This window comes from Leptodactylus fuscus, chromosome 9 (assembly GCF_031893055.1).
Source record: "Leptodactylus fuscus isolate aLepFus1 chromosome 9, aLepFus1.hap2, whole genome shotgun sequence".
Classification (NCBI taxonomy): Eukaryota; Metazoa; Chordata; class Amphibia; order Anura; family Leptodactylidae; genus Leptodactylus; species Leptodactylus fuscus.
This window is the reverse complement of record NC_134273.1, coordinates 21,923,594-21,942,671: the sequence shown is the minus strand read 5'-3', so window position 1 is coordinate 21,942,671 and position 19,078 is coordinate 21,923,594. Positions and strand designations below refer to the sequence as shown.

General features: G+C 41.9%; 1 protein-coding gene across 1 annotated transcript in view; it reads right to left on the bottom strand.

The window, feature by feature from the left end:
• Nucleotides 1–19,078, bottom strand: part of PAPPA2 (pappalysin 2) — a 139,552-nt gene that overhangs the window by 97,213 nt on the left and 23,261 nt on the right. Inside the window, exons 2-4 of the mRNA XM_075287086.1 lie at nucleotides 13,972–15,028; nucleotides 5,190–5,335; nucleotides 601–894 (exon numbers count right to left, since the gene is read on the bottom strand). Coding sequence (XP_075143187.1) covers nucleotides 601–894; nucleotides 5,190–5,335; nucleotides 13,972–15,028 — 1,497 coding nt within the window. The remainder of the gene's footprint in view (nucleotides 1–600; nucleotides 895–5,189; nucleotides 5,336–13,971; nucleotides 15,029–19,078) is intronic.

The following is a 19,078-nucleotide window of genomic DNA, read 5'->3' as shown; positions in this document are numbered from 1 at the left end:
CATATATACAGTAGCTTATCTCTTTGTGACAGAATATCAAAAAACAATATTGAAAAGCTGATCATCACATATCTGGACTGGATAGACAAGGACGAGTAAGAAAGGACACATCTGTAGATATAATATTCATAAACCTCAGTATGGCATATGAACAGACGTTATCGTCAATTGCATCAATGCTTATTAAAATAAAACTCCACATTGGAGACACTTTTTTATTTCTTTATATAACATTATTACTTAAATTGTACCCTCAGGATTTCTCAAATCCCCCATAAGTTTTAAGCACATCTGTCAACAGAACATAGGCTGGTGCTGTACAATAGGTTATCCATATTCTACAGGCTGCCATAAAACTGCAGCTCATTATCAGAGTCACAAGGGATCAGATAAAAACTGTCTCCATGTAACTAATGTGTAGCCGCCCCAATCGCTGGACTCGCACATGAGATTTTTGTTATTTCCTATGAGATTTAGAAAAACCACTAAATGTTGGTTTTGTGAAAATTGTTAAAAAAAAATGTGTAATTTATCCATCTAAAGTTCATGCGTAACACAAAATATCCAAAAAGAACTAGAAAATGTTGCTTGTAGCCTCACCCGTGTAGCTCATGTAGTTGTTATAAGGAGTTCCAGTGTAAAACATGGGTCCGCAGGTGTCATTTGTTGGGTCAGGATCTCGGCAAAGCTTGTTTTTGGGTGTGGGTGCGGTGTCTGCACATAGGTCTCCAGTTTCCATGGAAGGTTCGGTTTCACTGCAGGGGTCGTCACAAGATTCCCGTTCACTGACTCCTTTAAAGACATGATAAAGTCCTAGGGCATGACCCACCTCGTGAATCATTGTGTTGGTGTGGCCTGGCATTCCGTAATATGATGGGTTTAAGACTATGCCCCCTGGAAAAAAAAGAATAATATGACTTCAAGTTCCTGATATATGGACGAACACAAGGACATTAATAGATGTGCAATAAGATATTTAGCACTTGGAACCTGTATAAATAAAATAAAATGCTACAAAATGGGTTTCCGGGGGTTGATGTCGATGGATGTCCACTATAGGCCATCTCCATCATGGTGGTAGAGCTCTTAATATCTAATTTCGTAGAAAGAGAATGATTGAAAGGGATTAGTCTTGTTCCTGCACATCATGAAGAGGTCAGAAGATAAGATGAGATAAAATAATCCTTTAATAGTACAAAGTCCATCACCATAGTGCACTTCCTTTGGTGCATGTAAAAAAAATTTCTTCCTTAGGACACCCCTTGGTTGGTATAAAGCACACCAGATTTTACTCCATAAAATTGGTGCATGCCAGTAAGAAATTTTGAAGGCAAATTTTGTCACCCGCTAATAATACATTTTATCTAAATGATGGTGAATATAACACTGGGGTAAAGGCAGACAGACACCAGATGGAGGGGGCTCTGTCTGGATCTGTCTTTTAATGTCCATTTGACCTATGAGAGCATCAGCCATCCACAATGGTAGTGTGGATCTACTCTCACGCCTCACCTCTAGCCTGAACCACAAGCCTACCACAAATATGAAGAGCCTCTACCCATCCACTTATAAATACATTGTATCTTAGCCTTGATATTACACACGGCAGTCTTAATAACATGTATAACTCATAATCCATAACATAAGAAACACCTTAGTGGAAAGCAATTGGCTCCAAAGTCACTTCTAAATGTTGTTCTCTTACGCTAGACTTTGGTGGACCATTGCTATATCAGAGCCCGAGCTCTAGTGCTTTGGTGGACCAATGATCCATATCAGTACTGATCTTCTAAAACTGAACATGAGTAGATTCTAGACCATTTTGGAACAAACCAGATTTGTCTCGAATTTTCCAAAAGTTGTCTGAAATGTCAGAGGTTGTCAACCCTAGAACCACTATATTACTCTAGGGTCTCTACTGGCTTATGGAGACCCAAGTGAGATGTGGAAACATAACAAATTCACCTTGTCTCAACTCTCCTGGGTTACCTTGTTGCATTCAGTGATCATTTTGCGTCCACATCACAGACCTTGAGGTGACTGGTAGGACCCAATTGTGCACCTCAGATAACCCTGGGAGGCAAGAGGTCAGAAGAAGGCACCAAGGGACCATTGAACACCACGAGGAAGCACAGGAGAGGTGAAGCAAGGTGAGTATACGTGTTTATTATCTCTCTACACCTCTCCTGGGCCTCTTCTTATTATACTTTAGGTTCTGAACAGACCCCAGAGTATAATAACAGCACTTCTTACCAGAACCAAGACAGGCAGATGAACCTCTTGAGATTTGCCCATCTCTAGTAGATTCTATCAACCACCCAAATAACCGTCTGTGTTTATAGTCAAACAGCTTGCTAAAGACTTTTGAAGCCCTGAAGACTAGAAATAAGGAAAAGGAAAAGAACGGAGCAAAGTTCTGCAATAAAATCAGCATGAAACGTCTTCCCATTGACAGTACGGGCACAAATTGCCGAGCCAGCCAGATCTGGCCGGTCTTCTAATAAATATAGATAGGGACACTACATATGACATTGAAGCTTCATGTGCTTTAAACCTGAAGCATCCTGATGGTCATTTAGTGCAATACAAAGCGACTTTTAACCACAATGAAATGCTTAATGTCTCGAGCATCCATCCCTCTTGATGTAATTAAATTGGCTCTACATTGTCCACTGATCTGGTCATATTCCAGTAACTTCCCTTCCAGCTGTAATTACAGAAGAGTCAGTGTTTTTTTAGAAGTGTGAAATTAAATAGCGTGTCTATAATTTAAATAGGGACATTTCCAAAAGAAGACTGAATAATACAAAGAAATAAATCAGCCGCCACTTAGAAAACCATTACTTATTATAGGATGAAATTTACCCATTACTTAAAGCAACAGTGTTTTGTTTTGGCTGTTATCTCGCCTGCCAAGAAGTTTCTGTTACTTTTTATTTAAAATAAGAGGGAACAAAGTTGCATCAAGCGATTGCTATGTAATTAATATGTCTGGCACTTCCAAGAAGGAGCCCGGCGAAATGAACATCTGATGAAAGGCTTGGTAATGCACACCAGACTAGCAAACTGATATATACACCGAGATGGAGCCGGCGAAACCATGATTTAAAGCAAACAAATATATATAACTGGTAACTATGGACAATGGATGCTCTGTTTGTGCAAACGAAAATAGACCAAAATAGCCTTTGTACACTATGATTAAATTGTCATTTTATTTAATATTAAAAACCATGCTGTGAGAGCCCAGCCGGGGAGTGGATCGGAATATACAACAGGAAAACAAGCCCATGTGACTTTGTAAATTAAAGGCATGTTCCAGCCCCAAACACTTTTGTAACTGGTGACCTATCCATAAAATAAGCTATTAGTGGGGGTCCGTCACCCAGATCCTACAACGATCGGCTGATCCAGCTGCCTCCTGGCGCCACAAACTATTGCGGTGGATGAAGCCCGGAGCAAGTAATAGGCTAAAAGATGTTCACTAGAGATGAGCGAACAGTAAAATGTTCGAGGTTCGATATTCGTTTCGAGTAGCCCCTCAATATTCGACTACTCTAATCGAATATCGAACCCAATTATAGTCTATGGGGGGAAAATGCTCGTTTCAGGGGTAGGCAACGTTCGATCAAATTATACTTACCAAGTCCACGAGTGAGGGTCGGGCTGGATCCTCTGAGAAGTCTTCTCCATGCAGCGTCCCTGTGGCATCTTCCGGCTCTGAATTCACTCTGCAAGGCATCGGGCCTGGGCAGAGCCGACTGCACATGCCCACACTACAAGCGGACATGTGCCGTCGGCTCTGCCCAGGCCCGATGCCTGGCAGAGTGAATTCAGAGCCGGAACACGCCATGGGGAAGCTGCATGGAGAAGACTTCTAAAGGTAGGAGAAGAACCAGTGTTGATTGGCTGACTGTATAGCATTCGGCCAATCAATGCTGGTTCTACATCGAACTTTTCCATTCGAATAGCGAGTGGTACTCAATCGAGTACGAGTATTTTGAATACCGTAGTATTCGATCGAATACCTACTTGATTGAGTACTACTCGCTCATCTCTAATGTTCACCCTATAGCAGTACTGCAGTATGACTTGAATAGCAGCAGTGCTTCTTCTGGTGCCCATCCGCAATGATAGCTTTGTTTGATGGCACCGGGATCAGCAGATCAGTGCGGGGTCAGGGTACAAAATCCCTACCAAATAGATACGGATGGCTTTAGAGACTTACTGCTTCCATTATACCTATAGAGAAACCACCCGCATTTCCATAGGTGTAACTAACATGCTGCGATTTCCAAAACCGAAAGGATTTTGGAAATGGCAGTGTGTCCGCTGCGTGTATTTTTACGCAATGTGTGGATGGGATTCACTTTGCCAGGGCTGTAAAACAGAAGAGTTTTGCTGTGATTTTTCTGCCAACTGGGGTCCCCATCCTTTGTCTGGTTTTGGCTGGGTACCAAATGACGGGTGCACTCACTGGCCCCTTAAGAAGTCAACAGTATTGGCATCACGCTCTATGGGCAACACTGGCAGAGTTGGAGGAAGAGGAGGATGCCAGAGGAGAGTGGAGGGGAGCCAGACCACAAGAGCACAGCAGAGTATTACCCTATAAGAAGTAGACCCTAGGGGGAAGGGATTTTCTTTGCTAGTGTAATGCCACCAGAGTCTTGTTCCTCCTGGTAGGACTTCCTATTGGTGCACCAATGGGTGCTCCTACGACAAGGAACATTGGTGGTGTTACACTAGCAATGAAAATCCCTTTCCCCCTGGGGTCTATTTCTTATAGGGTTATTCACAAATAATCTAAGTGACATTGTAGATAATATGTACATTGCGTGCAACAAAAGTGGAAATACACTCGTGTGGAACAATGCAAGTCAAAGTGGATTCATTGAACAAGATCAAAGAGGGACTGGATGCCTTTCTTGAAGAGAACAATATTACGCACTATCAATTCTAGATTTTAAGGACACATTGATCCAGGGTTTTTATACTGATTGCCAGATTGGAGTCGGGAAGGAATATTTTGACCCTGAAATGAGGCAATTGGCATGAGCCTCATGGGGTTTTTTTTACCTTCCCCTGGATCAACACTGTAGGGATTGTAGGGTTATAGGTTGGACTTGATGGACTGATGTCTTCATCCAACCTCATCTACTATGTAACTATATATTATATCTACCACTTACCTTGAACACCAAGGGCGTCCTTGTCCCATGGCCAAGTTGCAGCTCCAGCTAACTCCTCCCCTGCAGAACCAGCAAAGAAAATATTCAGGAACAAAGTGCTGTTCAACTGCAAGGCATCTCTCAGTTCCTTTACACTCATATATGCCCTATTAGGATGCAAAAGAGAAGATGAAGCAAATTATCATTAAACAAAACTTGTCTCTATAGAACACTTTTATTTAGTCTGCAATTAAGAAACTGGTTTATTAGTATCACCGGATCCAGTGACAATCTCTCATAAGAAATCAAGTCATTGCGATAACAACGTCAGCTAGCAGAACAGTCAATATGGTGTCATTTTTCAATAATAAATATGCTAAAAAGGAAGCATTAGAGCAAAAGGAATGCAGTGAAGTGATGCAAAAAGCAATGCAATTAGGACATATACAACCACCCAGGGAACGGGAGGCTGAGTGCCGGAATGAAGATCTGTTCACCACTGAGCACGCATTGGAAAAAGGCTTATTTAATCAAAAAGCTCATTTACATCCCATGTTCCAAATTTTAGCACCCGTCGAGGGGCAGAACCCGAAAAAACGGAATGAAGCCATTTGTCGTTAGGTTTAGAATTTCCGCATCGGTGGCTCGGTTAATGTGAGGGTCCACCTTTGGAGCTACTGAGCAGATTGGACAGGAATTTTCTAATATAAGGTTATTGGAAATCACTCAAGTGCATGCCCATAAAATCCTAAAGACCTCCTTTTGTCCTGCAGACCACAATGGACACGGACAGTTTTATGGCAGAAACCAATCAACAGTTATTACTGAGAACTATAAACATGTTCTTAGGAAGGGTTAATAAATCAACGGCTAATAAACCGACAGAATGTTACAATATACATATACTATACATACAAATTATACAACATGGTTACTAGTGGACATTGCTTTTTCTTATTTAAAGTGATTTTATAATGAGATTGAGTTACAGTCTAGAGCTGCATTCATAATTCTGCTGGTTGTCATTGGAAATAGTCATCAATATGTTGGGATGTCCTTAAAGGGATGCTCACAAACACAAAGAAACGCCGAGCGGCACAATATTGTGACACAGTTTCGGAAGTGTAAAGTAGGAGAGTCAAAATGGCCTCTTATCTTCAATAGTTGTAAGTAGTCACAACAACCAATAAGCACAAGTGAGACCCAATTTTGGGTGGAGGCGTTCCTGTTCTTACGTTGCGTGGGAACGTCAAACAGTGGGAGCAGAATTGGGTGGATCACTCACAACTGTGACAGGGAAGGCCACGCACTTCGGTAGACAATAAAATCTCACTTCGTACGTATGGAGACAATCGAAAACAAGGAGCACTACGCGTTTCGGGATCAAACTCCCTTTATCAAGTGCATACAGTCATAAGTATGATGATGAACATAAGTATGATGTACAGTTTTCTTGTGAGAAAACTCTTCTCTCATGTCCTTAAAGAGAATCAGTCACCAGGACTAAGAATATCAACAAATCCTTGCAGATAGATAGGTTAGAGCTACCAGAACCAGCACATCAACCCAGCCCTGCAGATAGAAAGGTTAGGGTCACCAGACCCAGCATATCACCCCAGCCCTGCAGATAGATAGGTTACAGTCACCAGAACCAGCATATCAACCCAGCCCTGAAGATAGATAGGTTAGTGTCACCAGACCCCAGTATATCACCCAGCCCTGCAGATAGATAGGTTAGTGTCACCAGACCCCAGTATATCACCCCAGCCCTGCAGATAGAAAGGTTAGGGTCACCAGACCCAGCATATCACCCCAGCCCTACAGATAGATAGGTTACAGTCACCAGAACCAGCATATCAACCCAGCCCTGAAGATAGATAGGTTAGTGTCACCAGACCCCAGTATATCACCCAGCCCTGCAGATAGATAGGTTAGTGTCATCAGACCCAGCATATCACCCCAGCCCTGCAGATAGATAGGTTAGTGTCACCAAACCCAGCATATCACCCCAGCCCTGCAGATAGATAGGTTACTGTCACCAGACCCAGTATATCACCCCAGCCCTGCAGATAGATAGGTTACTGTCACCAGACCCAGTATATCACCCCAGCCCAGCAGATTGATAGTTAAGGATAACTGAATCAAACCGTGTTTTACCCTTGTAAAGCCTTCATTGCCAAGACATAGAGGTTTTTGTAGTTATGCAAATGAGCTCTTTGGAGCAAAGGTGTTGCCATTGCTCCAAATACTGATTTGCATATTGACAACAATAGAGTAGTCTCAGCAATGGAGGTACACGATGGGAAAACACTGTTTTATGTACATGACCCTAACCTATCTCCAGGGCTAGGATGATATTCTGGGTTCTGGTGACAGACTCCCTTTAAAGAGACACTAAACAAAGCCAATCCAATAACTTACCATATTCTCTTAATATTCTTCTTCTTTCTTAGTTTGCCTCACATTACAATTAAAACTGGGACATAGATATAAAATTTTTTCTATGTTTGTGCTAGGAGCTCAGCTAGTTATGGCCCTCTACTCCTGTGGTGCCTGGTTGTAAGACAACTGGCTGGAGCAGTAGACTTCCTACGCTAACCGGTCTGCAGAAGTATTTTGTCCACACTTGCCTAAAACTTTTGCACATCACTGTAGGCTTGTCTGTACTGTACTATGTGCCAAATGTGGAAAAGAAACATCATTGAATGATCATCCTCAAGGAATACTGTGAGATTTTAGGTTGCAGAATTGTGAATGCAGCTCTGGGGTAGAATATAGAACGTAACTCAAACCGCTAGGTTCAAATTTTGTCACTGTATTTGTTCAAACCTTCAATTTTCTGAGACAATTCTTTAATTTCCTCACCCCTTTTTTATCAAATACAACCCATAAAATCTTTGACATTCACACTCTAAACATGGCGATGGTTTTTTTGGCCCCACGTTATCAAAATTCTACTGTAGCAAAGAATAGGCGAGATGTCCAATGTGGGAAATTTCCACTGAAAATATCTTTAGAAAATTGTTCCAATTTCCAATTTTTCATTTCTTGAAAATAATTTTTCCTTCCAGAATTTTAGACCTAGAAATTCCGGATTTGATTCGTCAGCAATAGTTTTACAGATGGGATTTTTTTTCTTCTTCTTCTTGTGGACGGAATTCAGTTTGTAGGATTTTATTGTAGCCCATTCCAAATATTTCTCCATATTTTTGTTAGAAAATAATAATATATTACACATTACAATGGATTTTCTCTTAATGTTGGGTTGGGGGCACCTAATTTCTTTTAAAGCCTAAGATTTTGTAGTACTTGGTTGTATGTGAAGACTTATGCCAGGTGAGGTGGCTCCAGGAGGTCTGCTGTGGATTTGAGGGTCACGAGAACGATAGTGGTATTAGAATTTGGTCAGATTTTCATTACTCTTTTTATTTTACAAAATTCCTTCAGATGCTGGTTTTTGCTCCTTCCAGGGAATTGTAAGAAAGATCACTGGGCCCCAACCCAAACCCTAATCCTACCGCAACCCTGTGGACCATAGAGCAGACTTCTCGGAGCCACCTTTGCCAGCCTGGCGAACGGAGTACCAGATGCATAGTTGTGACGTTACCGGGATTTTGGACAAGAATTCTAAGACGTCGATGAGATTTCAAACAAAAGAAACATTTCAGATTAGCATAGCTGTTCTTTAAATCAATTCAGCTCGGAGTACTTTAGTTACATGGATTCCGCCTCTGCTCTATCGCTAGAATATTATTAATTCATGTCTGTAGGAAAGAGTCTTATTTTTAATTATATCCATAAAATATTGGAAGTTCTTTTTCAGCAGATTGTATAAATGTAAAAGAGGAAGATCTGAGTTTAACCGTTCAGTGATAGTCGCTGCATAGATTCATGTCATTTCCAATGACTTTTAATGATTTCAATGGATGCAAATTGGCTCTCCTCCAAAAGGAAGAAAACTACTGTCTCTCTAGTACCATCTTAAGGTAGATACCAAGTACCAGATTTTCTTTGGACAATGGGATGTATCTGACTATAAGGTTTAGGCAATAAAAATTAGGAAAAAATATTTTGTATTAATTCGACCTTCCTTGGTGATCAAGTAGAATAGAGAGGTAAATGTCACTAGAAGGTATGGGAGGGAAGATGATGGGGGTACTACAGAGCCCCACTAATGTCCTACACATGGTATAGTGTCCCATTGAAACCTTCACAGAATATGAAGCAGAATTATTCTATGTGGAGCATTATAGTATTCTGTGTGGGGCACCAGTGTGGCATTATACTGTGTGGGACACTAAGGACATTATACTGTGTGTGGTATACTAACATAGCATTATACTGTGTAAGCAGTGGTGTAACTGTCCCGGGCCATAGCAGCGGAGGCAGCTGCCACAGGGCCCGGGACATTAGGGGCCCGGCGACAGCCACTAACGCTGCTATCATTATACTTGGGGGTATTTTCGGACCCCCGAGTATAATGATTGGCGGACCGGGAGAGGTAAAAAACATAAAAAACTCTGTTACTTACCTCTCCATGATCCTGCCAGCCCTCCTTCCTTGTTGTCTGACGTCTCTGACATCACATGAACCCAGCCTGCTTCCCGGGTCATGTGACGTCCGACGTCATTGCAGAAGGACGGCAGCGGAGGCCGACAGTGTAGGAGACGGGGGACAGGTAAGAAACAACAGTTTTTTACGTTTTTATTCTGCCAGGTTTCCGATTATTATACTCTGGGGTCTGAAAAGACCCCAGAGTATAATAATTGTTTATGGGTGTCCATGGGACATAATACTGGGTGCAGGGGCCACTATGGGGCATAATACTGTGTGCAGGGGCCACTATGGGGGATAATACTTTGTCCAGGGGACACCATGGGGCATGATACTGTGTGCAGGGACCACTATAGGGCATAATACTGTGTGCAGGGGCCACTATGGGGGATAATACTGTGTGTAGGGGCCACTATGGGGACATAATACTGTGTGCAGGGGCCACTATGGGGGATAATACTGTGTGCAGGGGCCACTATGGGGACATAATACTGTGTGCAGGGGCCACTATGGGACATAATACTGTGTTCAGAGGCCACTATGGGGCATAATACTGTGTGCAGGGGCCACTATGGGACATAATACTGTGTGCAGGGGCCACTTTGGGACATAATACTGTGTGCAGGGGCCACTATGAGGGATAATAAAACGCACAGGAATGCGTAGGAGGGGGTCGGTCGAGATCGTTGGTGTCGGTCGGGGAGAGGGGCCATGTCAAAAGTTCGCCACGTGGCCCCGCTATTCCTAGTTACGCCACTGTGTGTAAGGACAGTAAGGAGCATTATATTGTGAGTGGAGTATTAACATGGCATTATACTGTGTGGGGGCAATAAGGAGCATGATACTGTGTTGAGGGCTCTAACATGGAATTATTCATTGCCATTCATTGCCCCTAGGCTCCCATGATAAAATAACCATTTATTGTATACATTTTCTTATTGGGTGGTGCAAGAACATATCAATTTTGCATTCAGTGAAGTGGGGGGTCTTCAAAAAAGTTCAAGCCATGTCAAAGGTTGACATATTTGTAGGTAGGATGTGTGGTCAACAAATAGGGATGCCAAGATCTGAACTGGTTGTGGTGTAGGTGAAGGGATTACTCTACTTTGTCCATAGGGATCTAATTACCCCTTGTTTATATGAAAAAGAAACGCAACGATTATATGAGACTGTTATTCGACTTTTTATAATTTTCCGAAAATATGTATTTCTTCCTAGTAAGCCCCATTAGGATTAAATTCCGGAAGCGTTGATCTACGTATCTGCTATTATAGAAATCGATGACTTGCCAGTCACTAGGTTGCCTAAACGCATCCCTAGCCGGTGGGCTCATTGTTATTCCAAACTTGTTGAATTCTCTGCGATTGGCTAGAAATCTATCGCTGACTTGATTAATTTATTTCTTGGTTCAGCTGAATTAATAAATGCCTTAAATTTAATAAATGGGAAAAGTCAGTGAAATAGCATCCGGCAAAGAGAAAAAAACAAACCGTCAGCAGATTTGTCATATAGTGTATATTCATTTCATGCAAGATTGAGATTCGGTTAAAATCCGTGTAAATTAACAATTCAGAGTGTTGGTTTAGATCTCTTTTTTATGTATATATGTTTATCTTTATTTGTATGGCAGGAACAATGAACGGACGGTGTTACTAATGCAACGTATCGAGACGCGGAAGTTACACTCGGTATCTGATATGGGAAGACATGCGGAGATTTGTTATCTGGACTGTAGAGGGGGCAAGTGAGTAGAGCTTTTAATCCGCTCAAATCCTACTGTGTAATATTGTTATGGTATGGTTGTACATTACTATTATACTCAGCTTATAGTGTATTTATGGGTTCAGTATTCCCATTGGTTGCTTGAAGTTTACGCATATGTCATCTAGAAATGGGCAAAAATTCTCACCAACCTCTATAACTGCAAAAATAAGTGAATGTTTTAATTTATACGACAGTACCCCATTATAAAAGTCAATGGAACCTCATCCTGACTTGATGGTCTTGATGGTCTTGATGGTCTGCCCATAAATCTCGAGAACAAACCTATTCTCAGTGGAGACTTTGATACTTGTGTTCTATGGTGATAAATGTTGCGTACATTGCAGCAATGAATGTTCTAGGTTTGCCTACTAATCACTGTTTAGTCTTACAAACAATTGTAACATTCCAGGGTACAAAAATGGTTAACCAAGAAATCAACCAATTAAGTAACATATATACATATATGGTTTGAAGGTAACAGGCAGGGTGCTGGAGTCCCGCTATATCAGTGCCAAATTTCTTAAATATGTGTGGTCCAGGGCAGGTGTTGAATAGGCCTCAGCCCCAGGTGTGGGTCCTGGTCTCGGTTCCTGGGGCATAAAAGGCTGCAGAGCCTGCACGTCAGGGCAAATCCTGGGAGGAGGGGAGGCGTCTGGGTCTGTCCCGACACTGTGAGACTGCTGAGATTGTATTGACCTTTTTTGTTGATTTGTGTGGCTGGTAGTAAGCCACCTGTACAGTTAGTACTTATTGTGTAGTTAGTGCTCAGACGAGCAGGGTTTTTGCCTGAAGTTAAGGCTGTATTTTATATTGCTCCTTTTGTCCATCGAAATAGAACTTCTACTTTTCAGACTTTATACCTCGAGGGAATGTTAAAATAAACATTTTCTTAAGAAATGATCTACAAGACAATGTCTCAGAGTGACCTCTCTGAAGCTGTTGGGTGCATGCATTTTTATATACTGTATATATATTTGTTTATCACACAGTATATATATCTTTTTGTCCTGAGTATAAAATAGCTTCCTAGTTTCTTGCATTATTACAAACAGCAAAAATAGAAGACTCAGCGTATACCGGCCAGGTGGAAGCTAAAAGGACAATCTCTCGACCTCTGACGGGAGGAGGGGGGGTTGGTGGATCCCATTGACATATAGTATGGGCCAGAAAAGCCGTAAAGGCGTGAAAGAGCCTCAACACCTTAAACACGCCCTGTTACATATACAGTTAGTGAATCATATAGTATGTGATTAGTTGGCTTTATGAGTAGTTATATGACTATTAGTACACTATTGACCATTCCTCCAAAGTAGAAACATCTTTAAATACAAGTAACTTGATGTATAGGAGCTATATATCACTTTCATCCTGGCGTTCATTGTTAATGGAGTCATGTACAGTATGTCTGTTCTCAAATGGAAATCCTGACTTCTTCCATTGACTTTTAGGGGGACCATTAGGTTTCCATGAGGGTAACAGTATTTTTCATGCAATAATAGAATTCCAATGATTGTCATCAGAAACACTAATGAAAAATATAGAACACTAGCACAACAAATTATAATTATATCGATTACAACCCTGAAGACGTAAAGAGGTTTTTACAACTTACACATTGACGGCATATCTGCAGGATATAAATGACTGATAGATATGGCTACCAACTCTGGGACCTCCATCTATTTCCAGAAAATGGGACCGCAGAATTCCACTCAACCTGGTATAGTTGCGGCTGGCCATTGCACCAAGGCAAAGTAGATGGCAAGTGTGAGACTCTCGGCATTAACTTCTATGGGGTCTACTTGCCACCTTGACTATACACACATCTGAAGACAACTCTCCATTCAATCCTATCCTGAATATAATGGCGGGTGGGCGGCCACCTCATCAAGTTCAATGGAGATTGGGAGACCCACATGTTGGAGATAGCTGTGCAACCCTGAAGTGGGACCCTCATCTATCAGATACTAATGGCATATCCTGCATAGTCCATAAATGACTAACATTGAAATATCTATAGAAATCCAACAAACATTATGTTTTAAGGGGTTCCCAGGCAAACTAGAAATCTCAAGGGGGTCGGGGATTGGTTAACATAAATAAGAAGCAATGTCACCTACCCCTGGTCCCCTGTGCCATTTTGTGCCGTCACTGCCTGGGTCACATGTTGGATCAGTGACATCACTGCTAATACGTGATCGGAGCTGCTTAACTTCTAGTCCAGGCAGTGGCGGCAAAGAAAAGAACATGGAACGAGACGCAGAAACAGAGAACCAGGAATAGGTGAGTATCACTTCTTTTATTTTAGCCCATGGGAAATCCAGTTGGTCTTGAAGAACCCCTTAAGTAACAATCTGGTGAAAAGGTGGTGATCTTCATTGTCTTACCTTGATTGAAGAATCAGATTTTTATATTCTCAACATTTTTGGAATATTATGTGAACATAAACCTACCGATCAAGTAACAGCTCATAATTATTCCTTACCTTCCCTTTGCATCAGGATCAAAGCATGTCTTTGTACTATTTCCAGATTCTTTGCTTGGGCAACAGTCTCCGTCATCATAGTCATCCCTTGCTGTGTTGCATTCAAGATGGCACACCCCATCACCCTTCTTACTGGAACTACAAGGCCTGAAGAAACCACAGTCTCCACCGTCATAGCCAGTAAGGGGGTGTTTACATTCAGGGTCACACCGATCATTGCCAACTCTGCCTGGTTCACATCCAGGCAATACTACTCGATTCCGTAAGCTGGAATTACGAATCTCTACTACATTAAGTTGCCAATGGATGCCATGTGGACTGTAAGCATTGGACAAGGCCTCATGCTGTCTCTCAATCTGTTCAGTGCTTACCAATGGTCTGGATCCATCATCTTCACACACATTTACCACCCGGTAATGGACCACTTTTTCCCATTTTACTTCTGTCCTGCTATACCCGCTAGCCACATCAGGGAAATCACAAAGTGTTCTACCACAAGGAGGGAGTGTAATAGTGGAGATGATCTCTTTGGCTGGCGTAAGTCCTGGTATAACATCTGGATAAACTCCATCTTTGTATAGACTCCATATATCATTGGAAAGAATTGAGTGACTTGGCATTAGTGGTAAAGTTTGAGAGGTTCTTCTAAAGGTTTCTGATCTTAATTGGTGTTGAGTCCTAACTTCTGACCACAGGCGTAAGGAGAAAAGATGACCCCGATAGTAGTTACCAGTTTCTGAGTTATCCCCTCCAAGCATAAGGGATCTACATAAGGAAATAAAGGAACTGTGGAGGGGACCCAATTGACCTTTGGCCCTTGCAACCTGAGCTCCATCAATGTAGAGCAAAATTTGTTGTCCATCGTAAATGGCAGCAAGATGAGTCCAGATACCAGGCTTGTAGCGATGTGGAGACATCAAGACCGTGGCGGTCTGAGAGCGGTCAGTTCGGAGTGAGAAGTAGATACGTGCATCTCTCTTTGCATCGGCGACAGCTGGGCGAATCCCAATAGACCAGCCACGGTCACTGGCCACGTGCGAACAATTATCGAACATGCCTGGAAGAGGAAAACAAAGAGAAATTTGGTGCTTACAAAATATGTTACAGAGAATGTTTCACCCATAGTTTTTAGTAAGAGGGACGGATATTCTTTTCTCCTACTCTGTTTTCTTTTTCTGTTTGGTACATAATCATAAGATCGGCCATCTTGTCTGTGCTGTGTCTCTATTTTGTTCTTAGATTTGCTTGACACATACATGCCAACTCTCTAAGAATGTCCCGAAGGCTTCAGAAAAGAGGGGTGACCTCGCAAAGTCCCAAAAAAGTGGACAAACCTCCTGAGCCCAGTAGAATGCTCTCACATCCATCAGACTCTGTGTTATTCTATCTGTCGTGTGGCCATTTACTGTGCCGATCCTGTCCTGAAGAAGAGGCATAGGCCCACGTCAGAAATGTTGCATGTGCAAAAATCAGGACGTCATCTCCAAATGGTGGTTGTGGCCATACCAAACGGGGAATAGCGTGGCCTAAATGTGCCGGCCCCCCAGAAACCAAACCCAAAATGTTGGTAAGTATGGATTTACAGCAACCATGTTAACATACAAGCCTGTAGTTTTGTGGACATGAACTTTGACCTGTACAGAGGTTACTATTAGAGATGAGCGAACACTATTTGAAACAGCCGTTTTGAATAGCACACTCCAATTCAAATGAATGGACGCAGCCAGCACGCGGGGGGGGGGGGGGGGGGGGTTAAGCGGCAAAGTCTGCGTGCCGGCCACTTCCATTCATTTCTATGGGAGCGTGCTATTCGAAACGGTTGTTTCGAATAGTGTTCGCTCATCTCTAGTTGCTATGCATGAAGGAGATGAGGTTAGTTATGTCCATCACCTATAGTAAAAGCTGGATGATATATTACTAGGGTTGAACGATCAGGATTGGAAAGATCAGATTCCGATCTGCGATCGAGCAAATTTCATGATCGCAATCGGGATCGGCTGAAAAATGATCGGAAATCAGATTTTAAAATCGATCCTGAAATCTCAAGATCGGCTCAACCCCATACATTACCTATAAAGAGGTGATACATGTCATTGAAATCCAAGATGATTGCTAAGAAGTGATCTCCACAGAGCAGGAAGTATACAACTATTGCGAGGCTCAGAGGCCAGTTAAATAGAAAATTGCAAAAAAACATACATATATATATATATATATATATATATATATATATATATATATACTGTATATATGATAGGTTATTTTCTTTCAGTCCATTTCCTTTAAGCTTTAGAACCATTACTGGCCATGATGAAATAAAATCACCTTGACCTATAACCAGTGAGAGCCGGTCACAGATGGCAGGGTAATAAAGACAATATGATTTTGTCCCAATGACTGCAGAACAAGATCTCTCCATCCTGGGAATTGCAATTATCGCAGACTTGCAGGTAGTCTCCAGAATTCGCGCTATCATTAGTTTCTCAAGGACCCAATCAACACATTGTAAAAAGTGCATTTCCCGATTAACAGGTAAGAAAAAAAAAGCTTTTTCAATCTGCTGATTTTTGATAAACATTTTCTAGCAAGTCAAAACAGCATGACAATCGACTCCCTAAAAGCGGAATTACAATTCTCCACCACCTCTCCGTTATAATGAAGGCACGAGATTTCACGACCTCGGGATAGACAGACAAGTGCAAGTCACAAATTAAGTGGGAAAAAAAAAGAAAATATCAGATAAACAGAGATGGCCTGTTATAAGGGAAGATCCTTAAGCGTTATCTGAAATATTTATCTGCTTGTAGAGGATGATGTATTATAAGATTAGCGATTCTAACACCGCTGCTTGCTACCTTAAAGACTATTGCATATTTTAATATCCACTTACGTGCTTATGATGTCTAATAAAACTCCTTTTCGACCAATGTAAGACAGCTAGAGATACAGGGACATAGACAATAGATAGATGGATGGATGGATGGATGGATGGATGGATGGATGGATGGATAGATAGATAGATAGATAGATAGATAGATAGATAGATAGATAGATAGATAGATAGATAGATAGACAGTTTTATAGACAATAGACAGGTAGTCTATAGATAGATAGATAGATAGATAGATAGATAGATAGATAGATAATAAAGAGATAGATAGATAGATAGATAGATAATAAAGAGATAGATAGATAGATAGATAGATAGATAGATAATAGATAGGAGATAGATAGATAGATAGATAGATAGATAGATAGATAGGAGATAGACAGACAGACAGACAGACAGACAGACAGACAGACAGACAGATAGATAGATAGATAGATAGATAGATAGATAGATAGATAGGAGATAGATAGATAGACAGTGACAAAGACAACAGACAGGTTGACTATAGATAGATGGATGGATGGATGGATGGATAGATAGATAGATAGATAGATAGATAGATAGATAGATAGGAGATAGATAGATAGATAGATAGATAGATAGATAGATAGATAGATAGATAGATAGACAGTGACAAAGACAACAGACAGGTTGACTATAGATGGATGGATGGATGGATAGATAGATAGATAGATAGATAGATAGATAGATAGATAGATACTGCAGATAGATAGATAATAGATAGATGATTGATAGATGATAGATAGATAGATAGATAGATAGATAGATAGATAGATAGATAGATAGAGAGATAGTTGAATTTTTCAGCTAGGAAATTTTCTACATACCCTAATTGCGAATATTCTTGAAAACAGACTATTAGTGAATGACCCCATTATTTATTGTTGATCACCCTGCCTGAAAGTAAATAAAGCTAAATAAGTTCCTCTTACTTAAAGGGGCTTTCTTAAACTATGTTACTGAGAACCTTATTCTGGATCCTCCGCTGATCACCTGTTTTAAGAGTCTCCAGTGTTTGCAAAAGGCAACTTACCAAGAACATCGCCATCCATTGTATAGTGGCTATGCTTGGTATTGTAGCTCAATTGAATGGGACTGAGCCGTAGCAAGATCATGTGATTAGTGAACATGATGTCATATTTCTACATTAAATTCCTGCAGTAGAATATGGGATTAATGAATGAATGTAAATGTGTCTTCTGTGGGTTACAAAACAATCTGTTCTACCCCGGCTCTAAGTCCTCTGTAATTATAGGAGAATATTTGCATTTTTTACAGACGTTCATGGAAAGCGGCAGGGTTTTCTACTAATCTTTAAAGACATGAACGGCTAAAACCCTATCAAGGCAGAGAAATTATTAAAACTAATAAAGCTAATTTGAGGATGATACATTTTGTAGCTGAGTAAAAGAACATCACCTTTCCATTAATTACTTGTTTTTTTCCCTTAAGTACAGTACAAGCTATTCCCGCTGACTCTTTAATGTGCAAGGTGCTGCAAATGGGAAGACGATTGGCAATGCACACAACCTACTGCCAGTCTAAGGGGCATGGGGCTGACATGGTAAACCAATTAGGTATAACATTAAACTTGTCTGGATAATAAGTATAGCAAGAGAACGCAACTGGCAGACCGCAGTCCGGACCCAGACTGTGGCTGCCAGCTCTCCGGACCCAGACCGTGGCTGCCAGCTCTCTGGACCTAGACCATGGCTGCCAGCTCTCCGGACCCAGACCGTGGCTGCCAGCTCTCCGGACCCAGACTGTGGCTGCCAGCTCTCCAGACCTAGACCATGGCTGCCAGCTCTCCGGACCCAGACCGTGGCTGCCAGCTCTCTGGACCTAGACCATGGCTGCCAGCTATCCGAACGCAGACCATGGCTGCCAACTCTCCGGACCCAGACTGTAGCTGCCAGCTATCCGAACGCAGACTGTGGCTGCCAGCTCTCCGGACCCAGACCATGGCTGCCAACTCTCCGGACCCAGACCTTGGCTGCCAGCTCTCTGGAACCAGATCGTGGCTGCCAGCGTTCCAGACCCAGACCGTGGCTGCTAGTTCTCCGGACCTAGACCGTGGCTACCAGCTCTCCGGACCCAGACCATGGCTTCCAGCTCTCCGGACCCAGACCGTTGCTGCCAGCTCTCCAAACCCAGACCATGGCTGCCAGCTCTCCAGACCAAGACCGTGGCGTCCAA